Here is a 13,584-nt window from a genome sequence, read left to right on the forward strand (position 1 = left end):
CGATCGATATCGTTCTTTCTTACTTCGTATATGCCTGTACCAATATCTATCTTATGCCAATACCAATTCGCCCTATGTTATGTGTTTGGAGTAGATACTCCAAACCCATAACAACATGAAACATGACAAAATAGATACTTTTGTCATATTTCATGTCTTTGTGGACATTCAATGATCGTTACGAATTGGCACATGTGGAGTTTTTGCTGGTTCTTGTGGATAGGAAAGAAAATTTAAAAACTGTGCAACTAAATATTATAATAAAATATGTTTTGTGCTAAATTTTTCGACCCGTCATGACTTATTGTGGTTATTTTTATTTTTAAGTGATTCTGACATTAAGTAATTTAATCTTTCTACCAATATTCAAGTCACAGCACCACCAGACTCAGGTCAAGTATTCGTTGATCGTACAGATTCCTGCATGGATCGCGAACACGCGGCCATCAAATGGTTTGGCGTGAAGACCTTAACCATACGACTATCCGTGCAGGTTAAATGAGTATTTTCGTTGTCATGTACCCATAGAAAGATTGAAAACAGACAAAAAGCTATCCAACAAATCTGAATCAGAAGAAAGAGTAAATTTGATTGAAAGCTGAAAATAAAATAAACAGAAATATCTTTCAATGAAAGAGGATTATTGAATGAAAATCTTTAATTAGCTTTAACAACGTTACGTTGTATCAAAGTTTTTGATTGATACATAATACAATCTTCTCTAAATACTTGTGTGTTGGGTTACATACAACATACTTGTACCACTTGACTAAGATAGTTTGTTGAACAGAATGTTCTGTCAGTTCGTGGATAAGCACTAAAACAACTTTAATAACATGTGGAAATTAGGGAAGTTTACGCATTGCTTCTATGCCACGGAATGTAGCTATAACATTGGAACTAGAATATGTTATATCGTAGTAATGTTTCATGATTCATAACGTTTTATCGATGTGTGCTAGTTTAACATTTAAGTTAATTTCATATTTAGGGTTCCCAATGGGTAAAAACAGGACGCTATAGCTGAAGCTGTCTGTCCGTCTTTCGTTTTATGTTTTTAACAAGATTGTATCATAGGATGACTTCTTTCCATTTCCCTTCCTGGTATGGTTATAAGAGTGAAGGATTAATTGGTTTTCCTTAAGCCTATTTGCACTAAACCTTAAGCGACTCGCACTTAACGATTTTAATTTACGTATTTTAAATGTGACGCTGAATAAAACCTTCTAAACAAAGATCTGCGTTCGTAACATCACAAAATAATTGCATGTTGCATAAAGTCCCACAAAAACATTCTTCAATACATCTGCAATGATTATTTACAAACCGCGTACCACCGGAGTTTATCGCAGTTTTCCACGTGTAACTCGATTCTGTAACGAATTTCCTTCAGCGTTACCTATTACTTGCTACTGTATTACATTGTTTCGGTAGTTATTTCAATATTTTTTATGAGTTTAAAGCGTTTTTCTGTTGCTTGGTAAGAGTATTTAATGAAAAAAGTTGTGATTTCTTCGTAGTTTTTTTTAGAATGTTAAGATGTGGAATAAATTATGATAAAGTGTAAATTTCGAGCAACTATTTTGACACTATCTATTCTAATATCATAAAGCTAAAGAGTTTGTTTGGTTATTTGAACGGCCAAAAATAATTTTCAAATGTTTTCCAACCCAAATTTACCGGTAAGATTATCAATGAAAATACATTCATTTGTTTTCTGATGAAACCGTAGGATATGATGAAGTAGGATATTTGTTTTCACAATATTACGCAAACGTACATTTTTTTTGCAATACTACTTTCAGATAAGTGTATTTAAGTATGTTCAGAATGATGCAATTCAAAATCAAATCTAGACATCTAATATCTATACGGAAGTCTATCTGAAATATGCGAGAATTACTCATTATTAGTAACATAACATTTTAATTACAAAGCTTATCTATTACGATCATATATATTAGTAAAAGATTATCTTTGTAATCGTTATGAAATATATGGATGGTGTAGCACGTGGGCACCGCCTGTCGGTCGGCTTTTGTTTGTGACGGCTAATTCCAGAGATCTACGCAACTACGTATTAGTTTCGAGTTCGGACGCATCCAAACCAAACACATCTATTGGTATACTACGGTTTCAATATAAACCATCATCATCACTCTCATCAGTATATTTATATGTGAAGTTTTAATTAAATAACCGTTTACTTCATGGAATTCAATTTGGAGGAGTCTTTTTGGGTCCAAAATTAGTCACGCTATCCAGTTAAATACTTGTTCGGAAACAGTTTTTAAACATATAATCTGTATTTTGCCCCTCGCATCAGTCCTATTAAGCGATTTTTGCATTGCAGATAGAAAGCTACTGTATTTATAACTTCATTTAACTGAAATTTAGTTAAATCTTATGTCCCTATCGTTGTAAACTGAAATGGTAAAAACATAAACATATTCAAAAATACTTCTAGGCATAGTATAGTTTGTGAATTCGGCTCTAAAAGTTCCCGCTTGTTGATATACTCGACACTTAGATACTCCGCAAACATTCTTAAAAGTAGTATTTAAGAATTTTCTGTATGTCCTTTTTTTTAATTTTGGATGTATCTTCCCTGAGTACCCCTTTTGGTTATGTCATTTTAGTATGCTTAGCTTTTTCAAATATAACATCAGTTGGTAAACGTGTCGATTCCCAATCATTACATTAGGCGGAACATTTACTTGGCCTTGGGGTACCCGTCATTATTGTAACCCTATCTTACCGAGAGAGTCTGTTTCGCTCTTAGCTCTATAGCTAAGGTAAAATACGGAGGTATTTTGTGATTAATCCGTTGGTTAGAGCTTTATATAATTCAAGTATTTCAGCTGTCTGACCTTTGTTGCCAGGTTGTTAAGTCCATTCGTACTCTGGCTGCATTTGATTTTGAATATTACAACAACTATACGTATACAATGGCGTATCCATTCAATGTCATGAAAAGAAATAGCTTTTTATTACATCTCTCAAAGACTTTGTAATTCAATTTCCATTAAAAGCATCGACGTTATTCCCTTTTACATAATAAAAGTACTTTTCCTACATAATAGGTATCACAAGACTTATTTCGTCACGTATATTGCACATTACATTAAACTCTTTAAAATGAACCGTTCGTGCGTTATTCATACAAAAAAGTAAATCCATTTAAGTCACGGTATTGTTGTTGTATTCCTTGAATATAAAACACCTGGCGGCTACCCTCCGTAAAGCTGTGGCCAACTATACTTATACAGACTTATTTGTATGGATCTGTGGAGAGAATTCCGACGTCGAGGAGGTCAACACGTGTATTTCTATTCAAGTTTTATGTCTAATATGTTCCTAAAAGTCTTAGAATTTGCGGATGAAACCTTTAATAACCTTATCGTTGGCATAGGTCATTATGTATCTTGCTTCAATGTGAGCAATGCAAAATACGCCTTATCACTACGATGTTAACATACGTTTCGCCGGCTCCCGGGTTTGGCGGCAAATGCGTTCGCGTATCAGTGTCAACGATCGTGTGTCTACTCAGCTATTGCTTGTTGGGACACGATTTCATCGTTGTAGCGATATCGATCAGCTGTTTGTTTGCATTGCTACAGGGGTCGCCAACCCACAATCCCACATGCGTGGCGATGACACCATTCCAACTGCGAACGGCAGGCCAAAAATACATTAGTGAATGAACGAATCCCGCCAATTCCAAGCAATCCTGAAGCTGCTGTGGAAAATTTCACATCCGGCTTGCGCCTGGAAACCTTCCGTTGATAACACAATAATGGACTTTAAAAGCGCGGAAGAAAATTTTACCAAACATAGTAGAAAGGTACAAAACGAAGTATTTTCATGCATCCAAAATTGTATTAGCCTGTCAGGTGGGCAAATGAAAAGGTTTGATATTCAATATGTGAAAAATTTAGCTGCCTATTTTGTTTCGTTCATTTTCCTTTTTGAAACAAATAATATTTTTCAAAATGTCTGCCTTGAAATGAGTACTTCTGAGTCACGACGTTGTGATATATAGCGCGTTATATCTGAGTAATTTAAGTGTCGGCAGAACCGCAAATCCCGGTAATTTGCACGGAACCGTTCGCTTGTCATGATAGGGTGCTTAATCTTCGGCTGGTGCTCGCACGTCTGTAAGGAGTAAGGGTGTGAGCAGCACCTAAGCTCACTCTATTTCGGGAACGCGGCGTTAGTGTCAGTACTGACACTGAAGTCACGTGAAATATTTTACAGTGTGAAATTCGAGACGTCTGGCGCGGAAATTTATTTTATGTGAATTTACACCAACGTCGGGGTGATGGCTATAAAATGCGTTTTCACACGTAATACTTAACTTGACTCCCACGACATATGAGAGGCATGAAACAAAATATTTCTATCGTTGCTTTTAACGGCTTATCGAATTGCAAACGTAAAATGTAGACGTGGAATACAATTTTCTATTACATTAACTTTGTAACAATTCACTTGGCATACACTTTTATGCTTGACATACTTAGTTTTATGCTCAGCATATTTAAAAAGAAACCAGATATCTATTATTTGAATGTTTTATAGTACATAAATACTTTGTTGTTAGGCCTGGTATTTTCAATTCTAAATAAACGGAACTTGAATAGATGAAATTAACTAAAGAATGTTGAAGGGGAACTTCGAAGCTGTTATATCCGTGGCTAATTACACTTCATGTTGAAACTTCGGCAGTCAATCAAAATTGTCCCTTACTTTAAATAATGTAACTTGAGAAAATATCGTCGATAATTTATTAAAGTCCCAACTAAGACGCATGTCGGAGAACTCAGATAAATGACACTAATTTATTTAAACGATATTATTTCTTAAGGCGTCTCTTTTCAAGATCCCTTCTGTAAAATGACTAGACTGGGTAGTCGTTATTTATTTTGGACCCTTATTAAATCTTTGTTGGTACTCTACTTGCGAATTTATTAAGAAATCTTTTGTAAAGTGTCAAGTTATATTATGGTTTAATGAAGGCTTCGGATTTCGGGGTTAGTCCGAAAGATTGTCACGTAAAATATAAACTTTGGGTCTGGGGAGTGCGGCTCTTGTTATCTTATACATATAAAGCGCTGTCTAACCCTCTTATATGTATATGGTTTCTATTTTATGTACCTACTTATTGTTGAAGTAATGTCTGATAAGAATCAGGAGCATGCTTGGCTCAGCTCTGCGACCTAATGATAAATTATGTAAACTTTGCCAACATCTTAAGAACCTGTGTTTGTTTCGCACTTGGCACAATCATCGGCACTTCCCGACTCAATAAAATTTTATGTAAAAAAAGGGACACTTAAATTTTCTTTACACATTGACCTAAATTTCGTAACTGAGATAATACTGATTTGCAGTGAGCTTGGATGCCAAAAACTGGCAAAACTAAAATATACTGTTATTTAATTCAGTTTTCTGTTACTGAATTCGCTACAATGAATCTTGTTCTGCTTGTTATATTGCACAATCAATTATGCTGTCGTTATTTAATACATTTCAATATTCGACTTTACCAAATTGATTGGTTGAAATTTGGACGTGGAAAAGTTTTATTGATATTTTTCTCATTGAAATTTAATGTGTTTAATAGTTCTAGATGATCATCATTTTTATCGACACCAAGACGAATGAAAGTCTCTACGCACAATATTTAAGGACCCAACCCAATCAATCTAATTTAATATTGAGTACCTTTGGATGTGTATCTTCGAATTAATGCCGAAGGAACATCTTCCTAATCCGATATTGTTTGTCAAATGGCGTTTGACGGTTACATTGGATAATTAAGGCGTATGATATAAGAAAGTCTTCGAGATAACTCAATATAGAATCTCCTGAACTTCTCTTCTAAACCATTGTAGTGTATAGTAAGTAGTACTTGAAACACGAAGCACAGTGAATTCCAAATACGTCGGTCCATGCGATGAAAGCCAATTTTTAAGGGTTCCTGATCTAAAGAGTAAAACGAAACACTATTATAAGACGCTTATGTCTAACTTTACGTCTGTCTCTTACCAGGCTACATTCAGGAACGGTGATATCTAGACAGCTGCAATTTTCTAAGATCAAGTAGGTATGTATTTCTGCTATAGCTATAAAAACTTGTGACGCGAGTCAGTCTCCTAATTTGCTGGTATTTTTTGTTTTGATGAAAGTTGTTTATTATCATAAATAGAAAGCCCTTAATTTATAATGTGACTGGGGTCTCTTAAGGCACGTTGTATAAAAGTGCTTAACTTTGTTTGAAAGGATTTATATCCCTAAGGGTTACTTTTAAGAACATAAAAATAGATTATGTTAATTTTATAGAGTATTAGATCTGTATGGGAATTTAAGTATAAAGACGTGATCAATGTCGTAAAACTAGATAATAGAAAACTGTGTATGAGGTCGTAAGATCTGACTGATACGTCAGATGCATCAGTTTGAGTAGTCATGATGGACAAAATCAAAATAAAACGAGCGATTTTGAACTTTTGTGAAAAAAGAAAACACCTGATCCACTAATTTAAATATTTATAATAAACCTAAATTTTAGTTTCTTGAAGAAAACAAGATTATAATTGTCAAAAACACGACATGTACGCCTGAGGTTCTTACTTTTTTATTGAGAATTTTCTAAGGTTTTTTCTGAAGAAAAAGAAAAACCCATTCGATGTTTTGTCGTGCTTTTTATATTATCAACTTCCTCTACACATAAGTTTTCAGCATTAAATTTCGTTGAAATACTTTTATCAAAGCAATAGCAGTTTAAATTTCAATGTCTACGAAGAAACTGACTGCCAAATAATGGTATCTACTTCATAGCTGCCTTTATCACCATATACATTAATTGACATCTAAAAGTGATCAATAAATTTTCACCAGTAAAATGAGTTCTGGAGGTAAAATGGAAAGTCGCAGTGATGACACAATAATACAGATGCTTGTGCTGACAAACACCTTAGCACGGAAACAAGCAACATTTCTCCGTTCTACTGCAGGGCACAAGCCCCTACCCATATTACGAAGGTTTGCATTTTGCAAGCATATTTCCTCCAAACACTGAAGCTGATTAAATCACACAAGTGTATTAAGCCGACCAATCAAAGTCATGTCACTTGAAATAAGCCCCATTAGAAGTTTTTTGACTATGCTATTGCGATGTAGCATTGAATGAGCTCTAAGTCTCCTTCTAAAAAGGGAACGACTCTTTGGTGCATTTTTAGTATGCTTTCCATCCAAACTTTCTATCAGTAATTACTTCCTTTACTGAATCATATTTGCGACCCTATGCCACAATTTTCCGTCTTGTTCTTTTCTCATCTGAGCCTGATTGGAGAGTCTGTAAATTTCCTGAATAAGTAAGGTACTGTCTATTGGAGTTCTTTTTTCGAATATGTGAAATTGACAGATCTGTTCATCTGCTTTCAATTTAATACTAAAGCAAAAAGGTTGACTTAATTTTATAGATTATTAAATGATGTAACGGTTTACTCACGCGTATTTATCGGGGTAGCCCGACTAGTTTCGGACCCAACCGGAGTCCTTAATCATGAGCAGACGCGGCGGGATCGCGAGTCAAACTTAATTTTAAAGAGCCAAAATAAATTGGATTTAATGTCTTCGGTACTTAATGCCTAATATGCTCTAATAGTATTTGTAATAGAATAAATGAATTCGATTTTTATTTAACTAATGCTAAAAGCTATAATCAGATATAAGTGAAATATCAATAATCAGATCTCAATTAAATTAATTATACTTCAATTAGTGTCATTTTAAACTGATATATTTCATATAATTTACAACGGTTTCGTAAAAAAGAAATTTATTATAGTTGGTGATGTAATTTAGATAAAAAGCACTTTAAATGAATCCTTTATAGAGGTAAAAGATGTACTGAAACTACAAACTTACGTATGTGAAGGCACGTAATACACTACGTAACGAAATGATGAACACAGACCGATAAATCAATTTCGTCCGATTTTTTATCTTTCACCCTGTGTCGAAACACAAATAGGATTTCACGTAAGCTGAAATTGAATTTCTGAAGACGACGTCGTAAATACGTCGTTACAAAAAAGTACCTGTAAATAGGTGATTCTTCGATTGTTTTCCAGATCTTTTTCAAACGAATGACTTTATTTCGGGGTACATATGTCTTTGCATAATGCCTTAATAAAATGTACAAACAGATTCGGTTGAAAGCTCGCCTCCGCGCTCTTACGGAATACCGAATTGAAGTGGCAAATATACTTTCACACGTTCACACGAAAACGTTGGGAGTCGAGAATCTAATTTTTAATGGCTCTCCAGGACCTCAATGTGACTTATTAAAAGAATTGTTTAACTTCTTTTTGTCGTCCATATTAAATTTATAGAATTTTTAACAAACAAATTAATTAGTTTATTTTTTCCTTTACGGATTTTTTATTATACTCGGTGTTTTTTTGGGTTATATAACGTAGCACCTGACATTGCAGAAGATTTTTCTAGAAGTAAAAAATATGAAACAATATATAATTGCCAGGCAATAACTATTACAAAATTAAAATAGTTTTTCTATGAAACATGAATCAGAAGCTTCGTTTTAGAAAAAAAATACAAAAGTTTTTAAAATTTAAATTAATGTTATCAAAAATTTTAGTCCTAGCTTCATTTAATTTTAAAATACAAGTATGTTTGTCATGTTCATTCTTCTGAAATTATTCTAGCTCTGCGTCTTCACCCGTGGTCTAACCGATTTTGTTTTAGATGTAGCTTCATGGCATGGTATACCGTTTGTATGCCTATCAATAGACTATCCAATAGAACTCTGTTTTTAAGAATTGTCAGTAGGTTAACTCCCGTCAGATTCGAGTTCTGCTTCAAGGACATTGAGATCAAGTTCGTTCCCTGAAACCCAACACTAGCGCTAATTAGGTCTTAAAGATAGTGGTAGTAGATGTCAAACCATATCAAAACATAGCGTTATTGAAATAATGGAATAAAAATATACATAGAATGTCTGAAAGTGAATAGATGAAATTAACTCCTTGTATTTTTCTACATTTTCAGGTAATTTCCGTACATGCGACCCAACCGATGGATTCTATTTTCGTAAGTATTTTTTTCCGATTACTTTTTAAATCATGCAAATCATTACTAACAACCACATGGCAGTGCATTTTTTTCTTTAAGGTTTGTATATATTGTTTTATTTGCTTTATGACTATTTGTAGATATTTTTTGGAAGTATATTGTTAAATTTACTATGATTTTCGAAGCATTTGATAAATTATTTAATATTTAGATGATGTAATATTAATCACAAAAAAAGCATTAGTTAATGTCATAAAATCCAATTTTCCTCATTGTTGAAAGATTTTTGGCGACATTTCCTGTAAGGTAAAACAGGACACGAGAAATACTGGAGAGAGAAAATAATATAAGAAAAATCAAGAATATAACTTAGACAAATATCCTGCTTCTTTATTATGTGATCTTTAACCAGGATTGTGGTTGTGGAGGCGGTTCTTTATCTTTGAATCTTTAGAAAGAATGCAAGTTGGTACAGATTTTTGCCCCAATCATCAAAGTTAACATGTTTGGTTCGGAAACTGGGTAAATAGAATGTGCCAGACATCTTATCACATTTTGTAAATAATTAGTTTAACTACCGAATGTGTATCTTAACTTTAATTTTAATCTTGATTAATTACATTCTTATCATAATATTATGCAATTAACAATGTCCTCATGTCCGGACGATATTTTCGTACTGCATTTGCCAAAGGCATTACTTTCACGTAGTTGTAAACTATCTGTGTGTTATCTTTTAGTATCTGGTTGTATCAATGCCATAGTATCGTAGGAGCGGGTTCCCGCATACATTATAGTTCGCGTTTGAACGCGGTAGCATCTCCGCACTTCATTCATTAGTCCCGTGGTCGTCTCCTAGCGCGTCTACTGCTGATAACTGTCTCCATATGCCACGCGGCTCACGTACCTATGTAAAGGAGTGAGTGCGTACCACGACTCGTCAATCGTTACCCGACCTCTATGTTTATTGTCCGTGTTTTCCTGCTCCGTTTGTATACAATGAGCAATGTGCCCCACACTGCCATTAAATACAAGTTTTCTGCTAAACACTCACCATTCAATCATCGGTGAAACCCGTTTTTATTTTACATATCTCTCTGTATATCATTATCTTCGTATGATACAAAGATTAGTCACCCTCTAATGAGTTTTCCTTGCGTTTAGCAGATGATTTCTATTCGATATCGCACGTTTCTTCTCTGTGTCAAACACACAAAAGCAGGAAAACGTTTGTATGTTTATATGTGCAGTTGCAGAGTGATGTTGTGTTTTTATGCTGTTTATCAGTTGGTGTTGAGCGTGTGTGTCGCGTGCGGGCGTGTGCGTGCGTGTGTGTATGCGGCTGCAAGAGTGTGCGGCGCGGCGCGCGGCGTCGGTGTGGGTGTTCCTGTGTCGGTGCGAGGCGCGGCGGACGGCGGAGCGCGGTCAGTCGGCGGCGCCAGTTCATTTCTGAGCGCCACGGGGCTGCCGCGCTCGCGTCGCGTAGAGCCCTAGCTCGCGATCCCAATAACTTTGTGCACTGGAAACTTTTCAAAGCGATTCCGGACGGATCCGATGGCCGCGGATCGCTTTCGTTTCGAATTTCGAGTCGCGTCGTAAAGTAAAACGTGCGAGCGATCATTGTTGCGTGTTTATACGAGTCGGTCGGTCTATTTTTGAATATTCTCTAAACGCTTGACGGCGAAGTTTTCGAAACGCAGCCCGCCGGAGCCGGGTTAACGGCCGCTGTGTATGCAGCACGCCTGCATCACGTCTCTTGTGTTTTTGTTGACGGATTTTTGTTGTTAACCTCCACAGTTGTATCCGACAAACGTTATCTGTAAGTATGACCCCGGTTGATTTACGATACTAGCTTGCTGTTATTCAATCTAAACTGTATATGTAAAAGAGCTGTTGTGTCAATTAAATAAGTATGTTTGAAATTGAGTTGTGGCTGTTAATTATCTGAGACTGTAAATTTGTTTGCAAATAAAAAAAACAAACGACATTCATATCGACGCGCATACATATGGTGTGCGAGTAGGTACATCGTTGAAGTATGTGTGCACACAAACATACACATCGGCCTATAGTGTCGGCGTTCACTATACGTGCATTTTAGCACAAACATAATAAAGCATTTATTACGTGAGCCTTTATGCATAATTGCGTGCTCTAAACTATTGTACGAAGGGGCCTATTAGGGATTTGTTAAACTGTAATGGCAATCTCTTTGGATTTTTATCTAATTTATAGTTCGCTCGCTTCCCTTCTATCACAATAATGTTATGATTCATAGTTGTTCGGTCAAGCGAGACCGTCGCTATACACGTTTATCTTATAAAATTATGTGCGACATTTGAATGCACACCAGTGAAAAAAAAACTAAATAAATGAGTAAAAAGTATCACTAGTTAATCTGCAAGGTTTGGCACAGGGGCATAAACAATGGCCTTGTATGAAAATGATAAGGTGCAAAAAGCATCAACAAACAAAAGTATTTATTAATTCTATAGCCGTACACGGCACAACTATTAAGATAGTACCTACATTCAAGCTGTTTAGTTACCCTAGCACATAAGATTAGCGTTAATTGTAGTCCATGTAAAGCTAGCCTATAGCACAAATTTTCTCCGCATGGGTGACCGAGATAACACACGTCACACATTGTGACTTAAATTAATGCAGGTTTGCCAATTTACTTTATTCCCCCCCCCCCCCCGGGACTGACAAAGGTTTAACAACAATTTTACATTAAAAATATGACTTTAAATAAGGTTTTAAAAATATTAAGCCACGTGTTGGAAACCCAAAGTCATGTTGACTCAGAATTGGTAATTCTTGTTACCAATTTTCTTTAGTTTCACTTACCTCTCATCTATATTTACTATCTTTAAGGCTAACATGTTATGTTCAGATAATTTAAATATTAAGCATTAAAATAAAAATACTTCGATCAAAATATGTGTGTTTTAAAGGCAGTTTTTTATGAAGGTTTTAATCGAACGTTTCATAACTTTGCTATTAATGAAGACTAAAAATAACATAATAATCCACAAGATACATATCATAATTCTAAACTTTAGAGTATGGCACTAGTTTTGGTTACAGCACAATATTCTTTAATACAATTTAATGCTGGTCAATGTCTTGTAATGCAGTGCCATAAAATCATACTGCCAATTAATTATTTGTTAACATGTGTATGCCCAAAAATGTTTGTTCATAAAAGTAAAAATATAACTATTCAAATTGACATGAATGTACCTTGCATATGTGTTGGCACACCTGTTCATGTTAAAAAAATATTATTTACTTAAGTTAAAATATTTAGCAAGTTTTTATTTAATTTCAAGTAATAAGATCCAGTTTATTCGGTTTTGAATATGTCCATGAGAATCCATTGCCAAAATCAAACGAAGTTTAAAAAATCCGGTTATCCGACCTTTTCGAAATTCGGTGTCTTTACGAAATTTTAAATAATATAAGTATGTAAGTCGTAATTTTAATTTATTTAATGAACTATCTGTATCTTAACAGAAATATTTTATTTAAGAATTTTTAAATTAATGATTTTAAGTCAGTAGTTGGTCTATTCACAATCTCTTCCGAATAAGAAAAATAGAAAAAACACCTACCTACTAATGGTTATTCAGAATTCTATTAAATATTCTTCCTTAAAAAAAAAACTACTTAAAATAGGCACCACCTACTTAGACAGAAATAACTAATGAAAAGTAAATCCGGGAATAAAATCTACCAGCAAAATCATTCAAATCAATAGCTCATAGCTATTCACTATACGATTTATTTACATAAATAAATCATTCATACGTTATATTATGGTATTCACAAACCATGTATCACCATAAATCGTGCCGTCTTAGTGATAGAATCAAAATCTATAATCAACAATAATGATAGAATTTTAACAAAAAATAAAAGATTAAAGTTTTTTTTAATAAGGTTTTTTAATAAGGATTTTAATAAGGGTTTTATACACATGTTTATTATATTTATTGCGAGGCAAACGGCATACGTGATACCGCATTTACACCTGGTAAGGAGATAAACACTAATCATTACCGCGAGCAAACATCTGCCTATTGTTGACCTTTAAATATGGAATACCTCTTTGAAATATATAAATTAGCTTTCTGTGTTCGTGCACTTATCTTACACTGGGACCAAAAATACAAAAATAGAGGCCCGCAAAATCCTAATAAATATATTTCTAACTTAAGAAAAAGTGTTTGCTCCAACAAACCAATATAAAAAGTACGTTTTTTGCTGAGATTTCTTCAGAATTGTTATTTTTAGAAATTGGTTAGCTATTGTTAATCTTCCAGGAACCGATTTAATAACATTCACAGTAATGTATTTATTTTTTGTACTCTCTTAAGTTGCCGCGAACAGTCAGCAAGAGTCTGTTAACAATTAAAATATCATAAACACTGAACGAGAACACGAGCATAGGATATTATCGTATAAGTGACGTGTGCT

At 34.4% G+C, this 13,584-nt stretch overlaps 1 protein-coding gene across 1 annotated transcript in view; it reads left to right on the forward strand.

The window, feature by feature from the left end:
* LOC113491850 (dual 3',5'-cyclic-AMP and -GMP phosphodiesterase 11-like) overlaps positions 1–13,584 on the forward strand; it is a 193,328-nt gene that overhangs the window by 58,621 nt on the left and 121,123 nt on the right. Inside the window, 1 exon segment of the mRNA XM_026869030.1 lies at positions 9,079–9,120. Within this exon segment, the coding sequence (XP_026724831.1) occupies positions 9,079–9,120 (42 nt within the window).

This window comes from Trichoplusia ni, chromosome 1, assembly GCF_003590095.1.
Source record: "Trichoplusia ni isolate ovarian cell line Hi5 chromosome 1, tn1, whole genome shotgun sequence".
Taxonomy (NCBI): domain Eukaryota; kingdom Metazoa; phylum Arthropoda; class Insecta; order Lepidoptera; family Noctuidae; genus Trichoplusia; species Trichoplusia ni.